The sequence below is a fragment of the Ornithodoros turicata genome, chromosome 5, assembly GCF_037126465.1.
Source record: "Ornithodoros turicata isolate Travis chromosome 5, ASM3712646v1, whole genome shotgun sequence".
NCBI lineage: Eukaryota > Metazoa > Arthropoda > Arachnida > Ixodida > Argasidae > Ornithodoros > Ornithodoros turicata.
In genome coordinates this window covers 17,853,427-17,875,183 of record NC_088205.1, presented here as the reverse complement: position 1 = coordinate 17,875,183, position 21,757 = coordinate 17,853,427, and the positions used below count along the sequence as shown (strand labels likewise).

At 43.1% G+C, this 21,757-nt stretch overlaps 1 protein-coding gene across 4 annotated transcripts; it reads right to left on the bottom strand.

Annotated features, from left to right (window-relative positions):
• Nucleotides 1–1,219: 1,219 nt before the first annotated feature.
• LOC135394150 (ethanolamine kinase 1-like) lies at nucleotides 1,220–19,873 on the bottom strand. Of its 4 annotated transcripts, none has more exons than XM_064624700.1 (9): nucleotides 19,577–19,873; nucleotides 11,997–12,276; nucleotides 11,200–11,456; nucleotides 8,717–8,860; nucleotides 8,197–8,339; nucleotides 7,511–7,594; nucleotides 7,282–7,442; nucleotides 7,143–7,216; nucleotides 1,220–3,913 (listed from the first exon to the last, which is right to left on the bottom strand). In XM_064624700.1, the coding sequence occupies exons 2-9, from the start codon at nucleotides 12,150–12,152 to the stop codon at nucleotides 3,781–3,783; spliced, it is 1,152 nt and encodes a 383-aa protein (XP_064480770.1). In that variant the 5' UTR covers nucleotides 12,153–12,276; nucleotides 19,577–19,873; the 3' UTR covers nucleotides 1,220–3,780. The 4 variants fall into 4 exon arrangements, with proteins under 4 accessions (XP_064480770.1, XP_064480771.1, XP_064480772.1 ...); XM_064624701.1 differs by lacking the exon at nucleotides 19,577–19,873 and adding an exon at nucleotides 12,625–13,049; XM_064624702.1 differs by lacking the exon at nucleotides 19,577–19,873 and adding an exon at nucleotides 12,653–13,049.
• Nucleotides 19,874–21,757: the final 1,884 nt, after the last annotated feature.

Sequence of the window (21,757 nt, the reverse complement as noted above, 5' to 3'; positions counted from 1 at the left end):
GGCTCTAAAATACCTAAATAAGAGCCTTTGAAGTGCCAAAACACTGCTTGGGTGTCCTGTATGTCTGCAAGTGTGGTCCCCATTGTTTGAAGTATAGCGTATCATGAGCAGCATGTCATGTCTCCACACCTCTGACGGCCCACGGAAGTACTGTTGGATAAGGGTTTACCGCACTAGGTCTTTCGCTAAATAGCCTCTCCACTTTAACCATCCAGTAGATAGGATATTGCTCAGAAGATAAGCATTCCTCGTAGCTCTCAACTGTAAGAGGACCGGTGTTGACAAAGAAGTAATGTATGCAGTTATGCATGTATAAAAGGCCCCGATAAAAAAAATGCATAAATTTATAAGTTTTGCATTCTCCCTAGAGTGGAGTATGCATCGGGTTGTATTCACATCATTATTTCTTTATACTGCACATTCAGGCCTTTAAGTTGCACAATTTTAATGGTTCGTTAAAGCCTCAGCTTGCTCTCGCTGAATGCACGACATCATATTGCTGATGCTCTAATCACTTACCATATTTTCTGGTAAAAAGTGTGCCAAACAGGCAGTGCGCATTACCTACTAGTGCACATTATGCATTGGAGATGTTTCTCGGACGAACGGTTCCTAAGAAAGTTGCTGTGCTACCTCTATTCTTGAGCCTTGTCGAGCTTGATGCTCGACAAAAGAGTAAATTGTTCATTTACGTGCAGTGTTCGAGAAACACGGTGAAAAATAAATGAAACGCAGCAAGTGCCAGTAGCGAAGTGGGTCCAAAACCATGGTACCACTTTGAGGTGTCAGTGAAGTAAGAAGGCTAGCGAGGTTGAGAAGGAACATAAAGAGGATACCGAAGTCTGCTACGAACTGAATCTTTCGGATAGGACTTGAAAGCCTTGGAAAAATGTACTGCATCCACGACGGATGTCATAAAAATTACTTACATCTGACACACAGACATTGATTACTGTGTACATTAATGGCGATATAACAGGTTGTGTGCACTATTAGGGCTGATCTCTTCACCCCCCATTTCACCCCAAATGTGGACAATGGTGGAAAGGGGGGGACAGAGGGAAGGAGAAAGAGAGAGAGAGAGAGAGAGATGGGGGTTAGTGTGTGTCCTAAGCAGCCATAAGGGAAGCTGTGCTGACACTAGCCTGGAAAACCCAGGCAGCACATCTGGAGGTAGGATATTCTAGCCCCCCCCCCTTCCATTAGCATGACCTTGAAGTTACCACCAACAAGCAGTTTTATTCATTCTGCCACTCAAGTACAAATCGATATGCTGAAACCAAATGGCTCATCTGGTTCCCCCCAAAAGACCAATGAACACACACCAGAACCACTCATGAACAAACCATTTCATTTTGCATGCAAATGCATTTTGAGTATATCATCGTCCCCCCAACTGCGGAAAAATAATGCGTGAAACTCATTTATTATAAATTTGTGCAAAATTGCACAAAATTCATGTACCCTCCCATTTCATAAACATCTATTCACTCCAGTTATTCTGACAAGAGGAACAGTTATAGCGCAACAACAACACACTCGACTCTCCCATGTATTCAAATTTAGTTTTTTTCTTAAATGCCTAAAAAGAATATGCTGTCAACCCTCACATATGCAACCCTAGGTTTACAAATTCCCTCGTTTTTGTGAACCCTTATTTCCAAACAGTGAATAGATATTTGGAGCATTATTTTGAGGATTTGGAACAGATTAAGCTATGTTAGCCAAAGGTCAACAAACCGACTGTACCAGAAACAGTGACCCAGGTTCTTGGGGCAAGAACAGGTAAGGAAACCTCCTTCTGTAAACGATAGAAGGAAGTTATTCAAAAGGTTAGCCAGCTGTAGGACTCAAACCCACATCTTCTGGATTGCTGGTCCCCAACGACTTCCAAGGGTGTCAGCTTAGCTCAATTGGCAGAGCCCTGGATTGGTAATCCAGAAGATGTGGATTCGAGTCCTACAGCTGGCTAATCTTTTCAGTGACTTCCTTCTTTCACTGTTCTTCGGTTTTCAGGCTTATGTTTGTCCTTTCTACTGTGTTCCAGCCTCAGAAGATCAATTTCCATCTCCTTCTGTACTTTGAACACTCAGCACTTTTAGGAGCAAAACAAAAGCCATCAATTGGGAATAAATAGCATACCTGCCAAGGCAGGAGCAACCTTCAGAAATCCCAAAGTTTATGATGGCTTGGGTTCGATGGGGCTAATCATTTTGAACTCAAACTTGTACAGAGACGATAACCACAGTGGTAGCTGCTGAATATGGCGCCATAAAGGGTGTGTCCCCATGAAACCACATCCATAGTCTGAAGCAAAACGTAGGAAAATGGAATGCAAGTCAAACCAAGTTCCAAAGAGCTATCCTTTCATTATAACGCTCTCCATCCCTGTCACTCAGTCATTCAAAACCACGATTTATGAACAATTTCTGAGAAATTTTGGACATTTACATATAGGGTTAACAGTATATTAAATGCTTGTGCTGTACACGTGCTATACACGTGTTATATCATGGAATGTGATATAGTAAATGTACATACTAGGTATAAAATTCTTTAAGTTTCTTTTTTTTCTTTCTTGTAAGTACTCTGAAATGGCACCCATGGCTATCATATCCTCAAAACTTGATGTGTGCACAATTGGGCAAGCACTTCCCATGGTTGCAGACACCATAACTAATGTCATCCACTTTTCAAAGTCATAGAAGGTAAAGACAGCTCAATGTCTGTTATAAAACTGACCAGTGGTACGAGGCAGTTTGCTGTATGTATTAGGGATTACAACTAAAGCTATTAAGGACTTACAACTTTATAAAAGCTGAGCTTTTTTGCTTTCAAACCATTCTTCTCATGATCAAAGAAGTACACATAGTGGCAGCCAAAGCGCATCACCAAAGCTGGATCGGCATAACGCAACCAAAAATCAGTGCATCGAGAAATAGTGCAACCTGTACAACAGAACCACATATATCACTCAAACTGAATTCCCTGCACTGACATATGTCACATGAACCAGACACATGCCATTGAGCCGGAACCGAGACTGATATATCTCTCGGGCTGCAAAATATTCCCTTATTTCATATTGAGAACAATAGATACAAAGAGCGCTATCAAACAGTGGCAGGATTATTGGAATGTGTGGATTTCAATGCAACACCACAATAGTCATTTTACTACTACGACTATCAACGTGTGGAGATAACACTAAATGCACAGCTTGTCAAGGTGTGTACAAAACACGTTTCGGGCATAAAAAATATAATCTCCCGTGCAAAGTGACACTTAAGGCACCTGAGGAAATCTTAAGTATATGCAAAGAAACCTAAATGAATGTGCATAATTGGTAATAAATATGTAATAAAATCTCAATATAGTAAAAAAGAACCTTGATTTTACCCATGTACCAGAGGTAATACGGGATTCACCGACAGGGCTCCTCAGTTTTTAAAAATACTTTGCACATGCATTTGTAAGCCGTTTCGAGATTATGTTTTCCACAGTCTGCCATCATCCCCATAGTAGACAACTATTAACACATCTTAACTCTGAAATACAACGATCACTATTTGAACCGCAATTACCTTCGCTTACGGTGTCCTGTGGTGTTTCTTAGAGTTAACTTATTTGGCCTGCCCATGAAACCGCTACAAATTTAAGACACCAATAAAGGAACTATAACAGCGATTAAAGCTATCAAATATAAGAAGTCGAGGAATATCACAGGCAATGCGCTGTTGTTGTTAATCATTATGACTATCTCGTGGTGTACTAAAGTTCTCATTTATGAACATTACAAGAGGATATGGGCAAAAATCCAGCGTTGCTTGAATTGCCCTGGGACTTTGGCACAGATAAATCCATAAACTCCTGCTTCTTTTCATTATACATTGTAAGGCGTTCTACTGCAAATCTGAAAAGGAAAGGGAAAGTATTAGTTTTGCATGGTCCGCTTAGTCACACATGTGTGGTGTTATTCCGTGCAGTCCAGTTCCCTATAGTTAGAGCCCCAAGCTTTCTGCAAAATTTTGCGGAACTGGCCATGTCTCATGGACGTCTTCCCCTCAGAATAGTGTTTTTATTATGGAATATTCAATATGTTACAGAATTATGTAAGGATTCAATCGATCTGGGACATTTTTGTGGGTTAAACCCGTTCAGTTACGACTGCAATGCCTGACGCGACTGATACTCTTGGCACTTACATGGCTGAATATGCCGCAACAAAATAAAATTTAACACGACCGCCCGAAGAGAAATTGTCAGAGTTGAGACTTATTTTCTTTGCATCCTGAAGAGTTACGAAAGGCTGGAAAGGCGCGCGGAACAAGTCGGTAAGCGATCTGGGAGAATATTGCAACAATTTCTTGCTTGTTTTCTCTTGCCTGTAGAATCCCGCAGATTTGTGAATCCCAATTTTCAGAAATATGCATTAATTTTCCACCACAGAAAGCTAGGGGCTTTACCTATAGGTTACGTAATGCTTAAGCCTGGTCGGCACAACAGCACTTTTATGGTTCTGATAGCAATCGCTCTGTCTGAAAACTTATGCATAGCCCTTGGTAAGCAGCGGACGGATCGCAAACGGGAGGTTTCAGCAAGTTCAACTTTTGGGCAAGCTAACAAAAATATGTACAATGCCAGAAAATTAAGTCAATTAAGCTACAATGTCATAGCAGATGCGTGACAAGAGGTAATGTAATTGGCTCCATGGCTCGCTGTTATCAGATTACGAGGCATCTCTAGTAAACTGGCAAAAAGGTGCGGACAGAAATGTCAAACGGAAAAGCTGACGTCGCATGCAGATTTTGCCAGACAGATTCATCGAAACTAAAGCTGTGCGAATATTCGAAATTTCGAATATGAACCGAATAACTTATGCTATTTGAATGCACAACCTATTTTTAGTATTCAAAATTTTCGAATATTTTTCAAATAGTAGTGAAGCGAGGTATTGTTATCACCATCCTGCAAGGGGGTCTCACCTCATTACATCCAAGAGTTAGGTGAAGCCCACTTTACAGTGTTTAGAATATTCTGTCATTAAAGTCTACGAATTTTGTGAGCTCACGGTCAACACTATACTCCGGGCACTGCAGGTTCCAGTAAATGTACTCCCAACTTTGAGAGTTATGTTCAGTAACAGATGGAAATATATGCAGTTCCTAAAACAAGTACAGGAAATTCACAACGTAAACATAGGAATGAGTAGACGCACACAAAAGCAGGCTGCATGGAACATGTTGACTAACTTTCAATGCGGTTCATCCCACTAATGCAGTCTACCATACGCAACACAGAGGGACCCTTCTCTTACGATATGTTATGCTCGTTGAAAAGGCTCACATGTTCGGAGCACATCATCATCTAATGAGCACAACATCACAAAATATTTCACCGTGAGGTATTCGAAATTATTCGAATTGGGCTTTTTCTGATTATTCGAATTCGATTCGTCATCTGAAGAAATTATTCGGATTCGATTCGCAATTTAAGTGAAAAGCAGAACAAAAAAACTATGCGCATTGGAAATTTTGCTATACGCACAGCTCTAATTGAAACACAGTAGTACGAAGCAGCTTTAAAAATGTGTCTGAACGCTCCGAAGAACTACGCCGACAAGCTATGTCAACGATCTTCTGTACAGATACAGAGTACTTTTAACAAGGTAGGACTATAAATTTTTCATAAGCCTCAAAGTGGAGCCCGGATGCGCGAAGGTAAATTGCATGAACTGAAATCTGTCCCAGTGTTTACTTTTCTGGATGCTGTGCAATCCACTATTATAAACAGGGTTCAACTGTATAAATCTAAGTATGCAACTTCTTCATTTTCATAACTTATCGTATGTAATATTCCCCCTTTGTTGCACCTTGCTACCTTTCGAAGACCATCAGAGCAATAGTTGAGCATGTTTCGCTCACAACAAACACAATGGCAGCAATGTTGTTGTCGTCTCCTGCTGCCAAATACACTCTTGCCTGCACGACGATAACAATGCTGCCATGTGGATGAGGGACATGGTCGTCCACTAGATTCCGCTTACTAACGTTGACATCTTCACTGCAGTGAATTCTTAAAACAGAACAACGTACAGCACGCACTTAAATCACCACCATTCCGAACGACATCGTTCTGCCCTGATTGGTTAAAAATGGGAGGTGTGCAGTTATGTTAATTGTCACAAAAGGCGTACGCCCTGCATTTTCCACAAATCAGGAGTGGTATAACGGTATCATTCGGTGCAATGGTTGGCCTTCATGCTGCGTGGTGAAGTCCTGTTTTAAGAGTGTGGTGTAAGACTAATCTATTTGTTTTATTGATACAGTCGCCGTCCGATTTTTCGGACTCGGCGGAGATCGCGCAAAAGTCCGAATAATCGAGCACTCCGAAAAAACGAATTTCGCTTCAAAATAAACTTTACTAAGCCCTAGTAGGCTGGAAAAAATTGTCGGTGCTTTCCTAACGCGCTTCCTGATAACATCAGCTTCTATTTCCCGAAGCGACATTTTGTCAATGTACACTATCAGAGGCACCGTCGTCATCAAGTCCGCAAGTCGGCTTCACCTAACGCATGCGTGCTTTAGGTGAAGCTCGCTTTACAGCGCTGTAGCGCGACTCGCGGGCAGACTGCACGTGCTGGGCCGTTGGCCAAAAACGAAGACGCAAAGGCGCTACGACAGACCTCTTCTACTCAGAGGAATGGAAAGTCAACAATAATCACTGCCAATTTTTTTGCTTCATTATTTTAGTTGGTTGATTTCTTTTGATACGAATTTCAGATGATACAAATATTTTCCGTCACCCCAAGAGAGAAATTCGCGGGTTGGGCAAACAGAGTCAGAAATATCGAGCGACGGAGCTGCACGGCGTCCGAAAATTTGGACGTTCTTATAAATCACCTCAATGGGACCCGCGGCCGTTCCGCGAACGAGTCCGAATAATCGAGCATGTCCGAAAAATCGGGGTCCGAAAAATCAGTCGGCGACTGTATTGATATTTATTGATTGATATTTATATTTATCGACAGATATTCATTTATTTATTGATATTGATATTTATTGATTATTATTGATGCTATTCAGAACCTTTCTTACTACCCGAAGTGTGATAACGTTGCAAAAGCCGAGTGAAGCACTTACTGCAGAAAATCAAACTTGATTGTAGAGTGTGCTGCTTGAATCAAAGCCCAGAGGCACCAGAACATGCACGACGCCTATGGGAAACAAGAAAGGCTAAGCAATGTTCATTCTTCCCGCTTTGGTCCGTGCACGTTCTTACCAAGGAGAACTTGTTAATTTGTACGTAGAGGAGTTCTACATCCAAGTCCGTAACTGTTGGACCTTTCCCAGTGAGGGTGTACCATTCTTCGAGGTAATGCCAAAGCCATTTCAGCTGGAACTCTCGGCCGGGGTACAAGGAGCTATCGAAGCCATCGACCCCTGTGCCCAATAAATACATGGACTGCGTAACATTTGCTTAGTGGAGCATGACGCATAAAGCTACGTACCACAAAACTCGCAAAAGTGGTTGCCAATGTCCAATGCCTGGAAGTTGTTATTTGCATACTCGAAGTCTATGAATATCACTTTGTCTGAAAGCGTACAAAGTAAGGAAATTAGCATTTTTGATGGAAGCCTCGAAGCGTTCTAGGAATTCTCGTTTCTCATAAAATTGTATTTACTCTTTACTCTTGTCCACAATGTTAAGAGAATTCGCGTGAGAAAGGCTGAATTACTATTCGAAACAGGAAATAAAAGAGACTACCCTAGAACAATGAAACCTGATCTGGCATGCCATGCTACCCATTTCGCACCCGTGACTGCACATGTGCAGGTTACCCATCAAGAGGGACTCCATTTAGAAAAGTGGCAAATTAACTAAAACGTAAAGTACATTTTGACAAGTTTCCATCCTAGGAAGAGGTCCATCTTAGGGCTATTCAAACAAGACATCAGTCATGGGTAAGTTATTCAAAGAAAAGTTATTAAAAAAGCAAGCTACAGTTACAGCTAGCTGCTGAAAGCAGAAGCAGTAGAAAGTAGAAAAGAGTTACGGTTACATTTATTCGCCCCCAAACGTAGGTAGTTATAGATCAGTATACAGCATACTGCAGTATAGTATTTTTTGTGCCGGACATTCTGAGCAGTTTATATGACATGCAACAAGTTTATGGGTTCATAGGAAAAAAACTACCTTCTTTTTCCTGGTATATAAAATTCTTCAAAAGTAGGTCATTATGACAAAACACCACCGGGGACCCCAGCTGCGAGAGATGATCCTCGAGTAGCTTCACCTCCTGTTCGAGCTCAGACTTGTTCGGTATACATTTGAGGAACCTGATAGGAAGATTGCAAGTTGTAAGTTTCCTGTTCTGCAATTACAGGGCCTTCTTGAAACAATTCCTACGAAGTTGCTGAATTAAGGCTGTATTATACAGGGTGCTTGATTTTATCATTGATATTATCACAGTATATCCGTTCATTAGGCACTTCACTGCACAAGCAAGCTTACTCCTAATGGCTGCCAAACCAGTTAAGCTAATGACAAAGTTGAAAGTGTCCTAATTAAATTCGTCTTGTTTTAAAAATTTGGTGCAGCTAAAAAAAAATTACCCTGTATAGGTAACTGGTACCTGCAGCTGACATTGCCACATTGATTCATATTACAATTCGTGAGAACCAGTAAGATAAGAGCATGAATGACCAAAGAGTACCTAGTGTTTTTCTTGAGGTCAGCAAACTCTGTGGGCATGAGGGACAGGTACTTGTGCATAGTCGGGAACAGAGAGGGCTCAATGTTTGGTCCTTCGCAGTACAGTGCCACTGAATGCATTCGTGCTAAAGTCTGAGCGATCAACCTGTATGACAAGGGAATGACTAACAATATGACATATTTTCTGGAGTATAATTAGGGAGTGACTTTTTTGGGTTAAATGCCTTTCTCAGATTCGGGGGGTAAAAATCTGGCGCTATTTTTAAATCTGTAATTCGGGGAGAAATCGGGCAATAATTGTGCCTTCGGGTGTTATCGGGTGTTTGTTTCTCCTCTTGTCTGTTAAGCCCTTTCCTAATCTCTCTCTCTTTTTTTCATTCTTTTTTTTTTTTTTTTGGCGGGATCGTGACCTTCTAGCGGTAATCCCCGAAGGCATAGACAGAGTTGACACACATGGGTGTATTGCTGGGAACGTAAGTGACCCATTCTTACATACGTTACACGTGGCAACCTTTGTTCGTCTTCAGTGGAAACGTCACTTGAGGATTTCATAGTGACTGGAATTCGGGGAGAAATAGGGTTTAACCTGAATTGGTCGGAGGTCAGTTCGGGGGGAATAACCGGGCAGAACCGGGTTTAACCCAAAAAAGTCACTGCCTAAGTATAATGTATAATTCACCGATGTATAACTATAACACCCCTAAAATTTGTGGAAGTTAGAAAAAGTTCTATGTATAACGTGCACCACAGTGCCAAAGATCCAAACCCTGTACTATTGAGCAGGAACTAAGTTCTACATTGCCCATAATATACACAGTAACCAAAACCTGTACACTGAGTACATTGCGCTGTACATTGATTACTTATGGCGTATTCCATTGGGAGAGCAGATATTGCCCCGCGCTGGGTGGGGTTTGAGTGCATGCTCCCGGCGGGGTCACACGGGTTTGCTTTGTCAATGGAATGCTAACAATCGTTCGAGGTATGATGCACGCGCTGTGGATAGCACATGAGCCCGTGTTTTCCTGGGTTAGTCTTGGTCTCGTGGGTCAAAAACTATTGCTCTTTCGAGCAAACGTTTTGCCCTTGCTCCGTCAATGAAACATTCAGCGTCTGACACGATTCTGCCAATGGAACAGTTCTTGTCCCTTCCCGGGGCAAAGAATTTGCCCGAGCTCTGCCAATGGAATACGCCATTATTGTGCCTTAGGCACAATCGAACCCGACCCTGACACTAGGCTGACTCACGTGTGCCATGTCGCCCTCGGTCAAGAACAATGGCGCTGCAGAGAAAGGTCACTGTCATCACCAGGACCAGGACCTGGGAAGCCCAGTGTCCTTTTTTGCAAGAGGTCAACCCACCTCATAACCTCCTAAGAGACTGCCACAATAGACCCACGCGAGGTTATATTGAGTTCATAGGTAGCTCAATATTCTCCCGAAAAAAAAAAAAAGAAAAGAAGAAAAAAAGAGAAAAGAACTCTGATGTACAATACGTACCGGTAGATAACGCATAGTGCCCTTCTGCAACACTTTTTCCTACGTACGACTCACGCGTTATCCATTGGAAAATATGGTACTTTGGAAGATAGTTATGTGTCCCCTAACGGGGAAAGTCTCTTAATTCTTATTGGTAGCACACTCAGGTTGTCAGGACTGATAATAATAATAAAAGAAAACATGCATGACATAAAATGTTTAATAAAAAATGTAAGAAAAATAGGAACAGAAAGAAAAGTAGGAATATTAAGAAGAGTAAGAAGGTTCCACACAGACATAAGATGTAAAGATGCTAGCAATACTAAAAAAAACAAGAAAGAAGAATAGTACTACGCAGAATAGTAAGAATTGTATAAGCAGTAACTGCTGTATTCTTGATCCGCCGTTGTTTGTTCTGCCCTCGAGCCAAGTGCGCTTCAAGAGGCCCTCTCTTATTGCTTCAGTCATGCATTTGCATTGTACGATCTGGCTGTTTTCCTTAACCTAACGATCAATGTCGCCACAATCATCCACTCCGTTTGAAGCTCACTCGGAATGCTCGAGGGCTTCTGGAAGGTGGTCCAACATGCCCTTGCATGAGTGCATTTTGAGATTCAGAAATAGCACCCCTCGGAGCACATTACGCTAGCAAGAACACGGCAGAATGCCCCTCGAAACGTACTGTGGCCTTGAGAAACCTAGCAGAGCATGAATACGGCAGTAACAGTAACAAGAAAAGTAAGAACACCAAAGAAAGTACAAACATCGAGAGAAGTAAAAATAGCAAGTAACCAAAGAAACATCCACACTTTTACCTAAGGGTGCTCGCACAATTCAATTGCAATTCAGCATTTCAAAAATTCAATACCCTATGTTCGCCCCACCAAAAAAGCCCCAAATTCCTTCAAACTTTTTTCACCTTCTATATGACAGGAAACTGATCAAAATTCCTTGAAACCCACACCTTCTTAGCACAGTGTTAAAAAAAAAAAAAGAAGAACTCACTTGGAGACATGGGGTTCCCGGACGAGGTCAACGTCTCCCACACGTCCTGGGTTGTATCCATAACAAAGGCCATTGCGGAAGGCACAGTGCAGGGGGGCAGCCAAATTGTGCTCATGCAACAGCTGCATGCTGACCACTTCTGCAGACCTGTTAATAATGAGCTCCGTATTCCTGCCGTAAATGCGTAGCAGAACCCCCTCTTCGTCATCCTCGTCCCAGCAGCCCAACAGGGTATTTGTGAGACCATCTGTAAATAGCTGGCACAGCAATTGACGTGAGAAAAATGGGAGGAGATATTTGTTCTGTCATTATACGTAACTTTTACATTCTATATCTGCTCTGCTATTGGAAACCCGATAGCATACACTAACTACTGCCCGAGTGAAATCTTGCCCGCATGAGGGTAAACTTTTCTGCAAGTTATCTTCCCACTTCTCACTTTGTCTCTTTGTATCTCACTTTGTAATGCACGAAGGAAAAAAAGGAAGGGGGCAGGGAAAATCTCTGGCCAAAACTAATCTTTAGCAATGTGAGCATTATGCTAAGCATCCCTGGCACACAGCCAACCACCGGGAGAGGCAACCTGCTTATGAATGGTCTTAGTAGTAATGGCATGGCCAGTAGGAATGGTCAAAGCTCCCTGTGGCCAATCCGACACCAGAGGTCAATACTCGGGTGTGCAGTATAATGGGTGCACAATGTAAGTGAACTGCTTATGAAAAAATGTCTGTCAAATCTTTGTCACATCAAGCCCCTTTTAAGCGGTCACAACCAACATAGAATAACACTTTGTTCACCTTGTAGCGTATACTCTTTGCCGACCAATGGGGCCGTGCAACATTAAGTACTTTGAGTGCCCCTTCTTTCAGCGTCTGCTCAGATCCTGCATCTATGAACACGTCCACCATGGTGAGCTTGTCGGGTTCACCCGTGCCGTTGATCAAGGGGAGCATGTTTGTCCCGTCCTCTACCCTCCTGATGACTCAGACAAGTAAATTGTTCCTCATGAAGTTCATTGCACGAGTCAAGCGTTAAACAGGTCCTCAAGAGCCCTTCTTCCACTGCCCACTTTGACCACTGAAAAGATAAGATGCAGGACATTGGTCAGAAGATAAGCACTTCTATGAAGTATGAACTGAAAAGGGCCACAGTGAGGATACAGCACAGTGAACACCTGCTTGGAATTGCTTAAGCACTCAATGACAAAGCATACCATGAAACACGCCACTAAGGGTGAGGGTGTTCCTGTAGCCCAATTGTTCTTCTTTGCCAGGGATAATGAGACCAAATATGGCAAAATCACGTCCCTTGCAAGTACACTACTAAATATTCATATAGCAGCTGTGCGACCGGTTCTGTTAAAAGTGCTCCTTTCACAACATGAGACCAGTCATTAAAAACAATTCCACGTTTTGGCGGGCTTACCCGAATGCTTATGAGCCAAACCATGTACCTGTCAATAGCAAAATTTCCCCTTGCGGAAGCCATTTGATTGCGCACACAAGCACAGGATGTGTGCCGTATCAGACAACCTTGACCACATATATATATAAGCGAGGCTCCTGCCACAAAGTAATTACATTGCCTTCAAACCAAAAGCAACCTAATGGGCCATGACACAACTACAGTGGGCTCCCGTTAAGCCGAACTCGCTTAAGCCGAATTTCCGGTTATGCCGAACAAATTACGGACATTTGTTTGTTTTCCCATAGACGCTATGTAAAAAAATTCCGCTTAACACGAACAGACACCGCGGGCACTTCGGATAACCCAAACTTTTCCGGCGCCCGCGGCGCCTGTAAACGGGCTTCGCCGCACGCACGGAAGCGAGGAAGGCACGTGATGCTGTGCACACGGCACCTTTGGGGCTCAGCTTCCACCACCCCCGCCACGCAGAAAGACTCTGTGGTCGTTTGGGGCTCAATCTTGATCTGCACATAGCGATCGTTATAGCTATTTTTCAAAATTTGCGCGCTCATTCCGTCACGCGCATTGGCCGTCAACCGGGGAGCACGAGCGTTTAGCAAACGTTACGGGATGGCGAAAAGTTCAAAATCTAGCCCTCCCTATTTGGGCCGACCACACACAGCCTTTCCCCCTTTTGCAAGTGCACCATAACATGAAACCCAAACTTTGTGGTGTCTTTTGATGTGCAGGCATTCGGAATACGTTCGCTCCTTACAGTGCGGCACGTGCGATTGCGCAATTCGCGTGCAGTCTCGGGGGAACTGCCGTTCGCGTGCTGTTAGGGCCCATTCTATCCGCGTGCGCAGCAGTGGGCAACCAGCGGCTTAATAACGCTTCAGTAGGTGGCCAAACTGGCAGGAAGTAAGCTATTGTATGCTGCCATGTTGCCAATATGCCTTTTCACAATTGCTACCCTGTTTTTGACATTTTCTATGACACTTTTGGGTCCTTCTGTTAAGATGAACTTCTGATAAGACGAACAAATTTCCGCGGTCCCCTCGTGTTCGTCTTAACGGGAGTTCACTGTATGTTGCCAGTGGCATCAATATTTTTTTTTTTACCATATTTGCTTAAACTTTCTGGTTCGAATTTTGTGGCGGTTTTCCTTGGCTGATGTATCACACACTTATTGAAAGGCAACGGTTTGAAATTTTAGAAATTAGTAACTCCATTGATCAGAGTAATGATCCGTTTACACACAACTTTTTTTTTCTTTTTTTCTTCTTCTTTTGTAGGTTTTAGTTGTTAGCCACGACAGAGCCATAAGCCAGGAACGCGAGCAGACCGCTCTGTGTTCTGAAAACCGTATTCAATAAGCCGTGCGTAGGGAGAGGTCACCACGTGCATCTAGCTTTTTAGGGTCTCCAGAAACAAAACTTCACATGTGAGGCCATTCTAGCTCAACTAACCGATTAAGCTGTTTTCTACTACTATACCAATGCCTCATTGGCTGCTTTCTGCTGTTTTTCCAAACTGATTTCTTTTCTGAATTCCCAGACATCCTAAATTTTGGAAATTGCGTGTGATTTTTATGTAGAATTCTGATTATTGTATAATTTGCACAGTGCGCATTTTCTCTGTCAAATTTTGGGAATTGTGTGGTTGGGCTACCAAGAGTAGTACCATCACAGAAACTGAATATTGGCTGTGTTATTTTCCACAAACTTTTGGATCTGTGTGACTCAAATATTAATTGGTCCCCCAAATCTGGGTGTTGTACATGTTTTTCCTCACAAATTTTAAATATTTGGGAGTTTTTTGCCTAAAAATTTGTGGGTTCTGCGACATCAGAATTGCTCACGTTTTTCTTCCAATACCTCAAATGTGTTTTTTCTCAGAATTTTTAACACTGCGTGTTTTTTTTGTGCCTAAAATGTGTTCCATACTGTGTCTTTTAGATAGAGTTTTCTATCAGACTGATAGGACTGTCTTTTCTCTTACAATAGGAAGAAAAAATATCTTCAACTGCATGTACCCCTAATGTTCAGCTGGCTAATTAAGCAGACTTCCTTCAAAACTGACTGCACGAAAGAAGAACGAAAATATATTTCGTCCTGCCACATACCACCAAGCAACAAAACAGTTTCTGTGCCACTTTATCTGTAGCACCCATTACTGGTCCTCTTATCTGCCTCTCTTACTGGCCATCTTATCTTGGATGTGTGCTTCCATGGTGCTATGCCAAGATAGAGCATAGGAAAATCCTCTCACAGGTTATGAGAACAGATCAATCATGCAAGACAGTTTCTGCAATACAGAATGAGCTCAATACATTGCAGACACTGGTGCTATTTTCCACTATTGTAGATCGTAGTGGTATAGATCCGCAAATATATCTCTAGATATGGCAGTGAACCATTATTATTAGTTTACTTTAAATGCATCTATAAACAAAAGCATCGATAGGTTGATCTAACACCAGAATGTGGGCTCCTTGGTAGAAAAGTGACATCACCAAAGGGGGAGCCAGGAACACACAGGACAGAAATTTAACAAACTCCTGTCGCTGGAACCTGTATGTTGTTCGGTGTCTGTCCTGTGTGTTCTGGACTCCTCCTTTGATAACCAACAGATTCTCACAGAATAACCAGTATCATGAGTGTCATCCAATAACTCACTCATTAACTTGTCAGACAGCACGGCCTCCCCATTGAAGTCCTATTCCAAACAGTGCAGTACAGACTAACCTTGTTAATATAGTGTTCGTTAGTCGTTTTGCTCAGGAACCATTCTGTCCCCATGTAAACCCTGCTTGTTAACATTCAAATTCGTTTATCAGACAATGGTAGAGATTCCTTGCACAAATAGGGAGCAAACTCGTGTATTCTGCCCCCGATATCATGACCGCCAGTGGTCGAAAGAGTGGTCCTCGTGATCTACAAGTGTCCTGCCTGCCATGCAGTAATATCATTGAAATAAATTACAGATTGAAAATGTAACTATGCAGACACTTTTATCAGATTTCTTCCACAAACAAGATGTTATACACTCAACATCTCCTCTCGTGTGAATAATATCACAACCTTGTGCTACACACAGTGGGTTTCCTTTGGTGCATATCATACAAGGTTGACCGAGGCTTACGTCTTTAAATACAACGGAAAGCTCGGGAAGCACCAAACTCTGTCAGTTTTTCAAAGTATTCCCTGTGTGCGTCTAGACACCGCTGTCATCGCTGTGGCAACTCTTTGATGCCTTTGGATTTAAAAGAAGTGTGCTGTTGTCATAGTCACTGCAGGACACCTTTCTGGAGGGCCTCCATCTGTGTGGAACGTAACAAACAAATGATAAGCTCTTGAGGCTAAATCTGGGCTGCAATGGCAATGGAGCAAAACCCCTCTGCACATTTCGGCCAGGGTTCCTAAGATCAAATTAACGGTGTGAGGCTGGGCATTGTAATGAAGAATTACCCTTCCGGACGACATCCCAGACCTTTTCTTGTGAATTGCATTTTGCACGGCACACCTTATCGAAGTGGAATAGTACTGGGCACTAATCGTGACCTTTTGCTCTAAGAAGTCGACGACACCCTGCATGCCCTCGAAGACAGTTCCCATGGACTTCCCAGCAGACGGCTGCATTTTGCTATTCTTTGGCGGTGGGAAAGCCTTATGTTACCATTCCATGCAGTTTCTTTTTTTTTTCTCTGGGGTGAAATGACGCATCCAGGTTGTATCGCATGTGGTGATAGATTGCAAATATTCGTCCCCCTCGGATTGAAACTGGTACAGCAGCTGTTCAGGGGCTGCAATGCACGCTCCATTATGTACACAAGTAAGGTGTCAGGGAAGCTATCTTGCACAGACTTTGCGGAGCAGTAAGTGCTCGTGGATGATTGTCTCCACACTGCAGACACTAATATTATGCTGGGCTATAATGTCCCGAACTGTCACCCGCCAGTTCTCTAGGATGACTGCTCATATTGCTTGCGATGTTCACTGGCGTGACTGCAGTCAGATGAACGTGCCCATGTGGTTCAGTGGTTCATTCGTCACCCTATCCCGTCCTTTTGCGAAACTGTCTGCACCATTTGTACACTCTTCCCCTTGATGTTGTTTGTTCCACACATTGTCCCTGAAATATCTGCAAAATCTCTGGTTTTCTCTCAAAGCTGGTTTGATGTTCTCCTTCAAAAGGAACTTCATCATACATCGTTGTTCCACAGCTACAGACACACTGCTTGCTGCCATGATAGCTGCCGCTGCTGCATATGCCGCTGACACGAGAAGGGTTGTACTTAGTCCGCCTAAAGTTTTATTCAATTACATCTACGCACTGATTTTTCTTGAGCATTCCTCTGTCTGTCAACCTTGAATGGTCCTTGTATATACTGTTCATTAATATGCAACTTGTTTCATGACTCTCGGCAGGAATGGTTGTGATTATATGAAAGAGGTTCAACTGTATATGGAAAGTGCAAGTGCATATAGGAATGGACGAGTAGATCGAGGCTGTCTTCTTCGTTGGCAGCTCCGCGAGATGAAACCACTGATAGGATGCCTGCCAGCAACCCCTATGTAAGGTGTAATCTCCCTACCTCGCACAACTCCTTATGCCAGACAAGAAGGCCAGGCCAGGCCAGGCTCCAAATGCTAGTACATGGGAAGCAAATTCGTTATGTCAGACACTCCCCTATCTCAGAAGTAGGACAGAGTAAATGTGGCCTTGATCTTCTAAATCATATCTATCCTTTGTGCTGGAAAGCGCAAAGGCAGGTCAACCCCTTTTTTTCTCCCAAAGGTAATCTGCAGGCATTTTCAAAGGGAGTTAGTGCTCTTGTCAATCTAGGTCATTGTCCTGTTGTGTGTTACCCTGTTACTACTTGTGTTCCATTACCAAAGAGACATTGAAAAGTACACAGCACCAGAGCCCTGGAGAAAGTGTCCTAAAAATTTTACTGCATTGCAAGAGGAACATGGCAAAAAATCTGGTGCCAACTGAAGCTTTTGGTAATAGTATAAGGATAATAACCAGCATTCATCATGAATATGCATTCCAGCTAGTCATTTCCCGTATCAAGTGAAGTTACAGGTTCGAAATTGAAATTTCACAATGCCTTGGTTAAATTTCATATCTTCTGTTGTTTTTTTTTTTCTTTTTACTCTATTCTCTAACTCAGACACCTCCCTAATTAGGACATGTTTTGACTGCACCACGAGCCTCTGACACAGGGAGGTTTCACCGGCGTACATGAACTTTTGGCAAATTGTGCTTCTTGGGATTATTCCACAGTGTACAAATTTTCACTCAGTCAGACAGAAAACACAATTCCTGAACCCAGTTCATAGCACACAATCTCACTGCTTCTGTATGCTTCTGAACAGAGCTCCTTAGCAAATTGATAACCAGTGCGATAGAGTATAAATGTGGAATACACATGCCCCCCCCCCCCCCCCCCCAATACCAGCCAGAACTACATTGCATACGCATCGCTTGCTTGGCGGATGGATACCGTCAAAATTTTCAGTGCAGTTTTTTCTGTGCGAAACAGAACGACATGGTTCGCTGGGCTTTCAGTAGGTGTGTATGTGTACTTATATTTCATGCTTTATAAAAATGAAAAATGTTAGACAGATAAATTTGGTGTCTATCGATTCCTGGAATATTTTCACATTACAAGACGACAAACATATTTTCACAATTGCTATAGAAATTTAATGGCCCGTTCAAAGAGGGATGAGAAAAAAAGTTTTTTTTTTTTACTTTCTGACATCACAGTAAAGAAATTAAGGCATATATCAAAATTCTTTCTGCATTATTTAATGCATCTTGGCTTCCTCTTTACAATGAAACCACCGACGTTAAAATCTGTATAGTGGTTGCCGAGAAAACGCATAAAATATGTTCCATGGGAAATACATTGGGACTGAGAGCTGGTATGCTCTCTTAACCTTCCCAAGTATTTTATCGTGTGACTTGTATTTTTTCATGGACGTACAAGCAATGCGAGGCATTCCAGCATGGAGGATTCAAACGACACCATAACATTTATTCTTGCTGCCTAGTGCAAGAATGACGCAGAAAGGGGTGCTTTTTACAGGGTAGGCTGCAATTGTCCGGTCCCCGTAATTTCCCTGTCATTTCAAAACCTTTCCACTGAGTACCAGTCACTCCTACCACTTCCCTGTTCACATCGCTGGATGAAAGAAACGAGACTTAATGGGGCTGCTATTGGAAGCATGACGGCAACAGGAAAAATGAAAGATATGACCTGTTTGCCTGCAAGAATAATTACAGAGGTAACAACACTGCAACACAGAGGTAACTAGGCAAGATGAAAGGAGTACAAAGTACAACGGAGTTTTGGGTTCACTGTTTGTCGGCTCGTCTGTTCTAGCTTCAAAACGGTCCAATTTCCATCATGAACACTAGGAGCATTACAGCATTAAAACATTTTCAACTGTACTTTATATAATTCGAAATAGCACATGCCAGTATTTTTCTATTTTTCATATGCCTTTGTTAATGTCAAAATATATGTCAACTCTAAGAATTTATCACGCTTTTTCATGTTTCATCTTCCAGGGCTACACTGTGCGATTTCCAATTCTTTCTGTAAGTTTTGGCAGGTTATTGCCGAGACCACTCGCATAAGATTTCTGTTCAGCGTAGAGGCCGGTTTGTACGTAAGAACTTTTGTTTCTTAGTCTACATCAAAATGCTTCTTAAAGCTGCTGTTTGTGGGGTCGTGCAGTTGCTGATACAGATACACCGGGCGGAGACCGGCACGCGTGCGAAAGTCGTATTGCTCATATTTTTATCGTGTGGGCCAATATCAATATCATGCATCGGGCATCAGGTATTTCATAGCTGTTAGTCGAAACGAAATACAGCAAACATTAAAACATTCATTTGTGCAGGAACAGCATGAAATGGGCAAAGAACATGGATTTGCATGGTTATCAAATACCTCGCAGAAATACGCAGGGCACAATGGTTGCTTCTGCTTCCGTGTGGATGGTCCGATAGAAAACGTATGCAACTGCTGACCGGAACAGATGTTAGGATACCTCGCGTAGCGCTTCAGACACACGCACTTGGTTTCGCAGCTACCCAAAAACGTTCATTCGCGCATGAGGCTTCCGCAGATTTTGCGAGCGAAGAGAAATACGAAGAAAATACAATAAAAATCAACTGACGCATGCATTGCCACCTGGTTTGATAAGGGTAAGATGCGACCACGATGCCACTCGTCTCTCGTTCTTACGACGACCGCAAGATGCCGGGGCCTATTTCTCTGGGCTAGGTGGCGCGAGTGAGCAGCAACGTCAGCGCCCCAAATTTTGCAACACGTGGTAGCTTAGCAGACGACGCGGTACGGTACTTTCAAATACACGGTCTCGAGTTGTTCGCTCTTTTCAAGAAGCACCGCTTTTTCGGTGGATTTCCTACAGGTTTTGTAGCTTTCCTTGGCACCATACCGTTTGAGACACCATGCAAAACCCACCGATGAAACCACTGATCTCTATGTATAAAGGCTGGATCGCGCATATGAGAGGGACGCGAAGGAGAGATGTGCGGCAACCAGCCGCCATGTTGGAGGGCCCACTGGCGCCGGCTGCTCCCATAGGAAACAATGGGAAGCAATTTGATTTGGAGTATTTATTGCGATTTAAGCGCTCCTCCTTGCTGATTAGCACGCATCTTTCTTAGGAATCAGTGTGCTGATGTATTCTAAACGTGCCTCAGCCGTGTTCCTGTATTTTTTTTTTTTTTGTATTGGCTGTAATGTAATTGCCTTCTTTTTCTTCTCCGCTGCCTGTATTCCGAATAGGGGGTCATAACAGGGCGCATACGCATGAAGGTGAATTTGGTGAATGTCAACCTATAAAATTAATTATGCTTGCTCAGGAAGGTTTCACACTGTTTGTTACTGTAAGGTACTTCCGTTTTTATATTTTTTGTTTATTTTCGTTTGTTGTTCGGTTTTCGTGTGGTGTTCCGCGGTTCCCGTTCGTTATTATGTGGTTTGGTATTGTACGGTTCTCGTTTGACTTTTTCCTTTATCATATTATGTTCTACGAGTGTCTCTGTGTGTGTTCTGCAATAAGACCTTGATCGCTATTCTGAAGGGGCTAATTATTTTATTCACCACCAGCAATGGGGTGGAGTATAGGCCCTGGCGATGAAACTCCCTATTCCTCATCTTAAAGTGCACTCAAAGCTGCAACAAACTGGCATGACATGCCCTTTAGTTTAAAGTAAATTTTAAAAAATACGGGCAGCCACGCTTGAACTAAATGCAGACGACAGAATGCGTTGGGCCCACCAATATGGCGGCCGGTGACCACGTTGTGGAGCACCCTATGCGCGATCCAGCGGATGAAACTACCTACTGTTGGGATCCGTCGCCGTTAGGGCCCGAAATGGCGCTGTGCTGCAACGGTTTGAGGGACGGGAAGCAAAAAGCAAACTTCGGTACGAGAACAGGGTCCGGAAACTGGGAGACAAAAGATGGGCCAGGAGGGTTTTGTCATACATATACTTAAAGAACGTGGACACGCGGTGGAGGAAGCGCACCAGGAAGCTCGCGTCTAAATACCTTACGAAATCCAGGGACGAAAAGAAAAGCGTAAACCAAGTTAAGGAATCTGAGACAGAAGTCTGGCGTTCACGTATGGAGGGGAAGAGGGCACTGGGATTGTACAGAGAGAGAAAGAAAGACATCGCCAAGGAGAGCTTTTTTGATAATTCCCAGGGGAGCGCGCTGCTGTTCGAGGCCAGAACCGGTATGATGAGAACTAAAACGCATTATGCAAAATTTCAACCCGGCATCAGCACGCGATGCGACTTGTGTCAGGGAGAAGAGACCACCGCGCACGTCATCCTAGAATGCAAGGGACTCCATCCGGGACTGAGGGAGGGCACAGAGATGTGGAGAGCACTGGGCTTTGGGAATGAGGAGGGTGAGGTGGATTCCGAGGCAGTTGGAATAACGAAGGCCAGGTTGAACTACTGGTGGAAGAGGAAGCTTATCAACGGTAGTCAGTGCTAAAACTGGGGTCACAAACGATTAGGCTTAGTCTTTTTAACACTATAGTTTAACACTTATTTCTTCTTTCTTTGGCTAGGTGGCGCAACGTCACCGCCC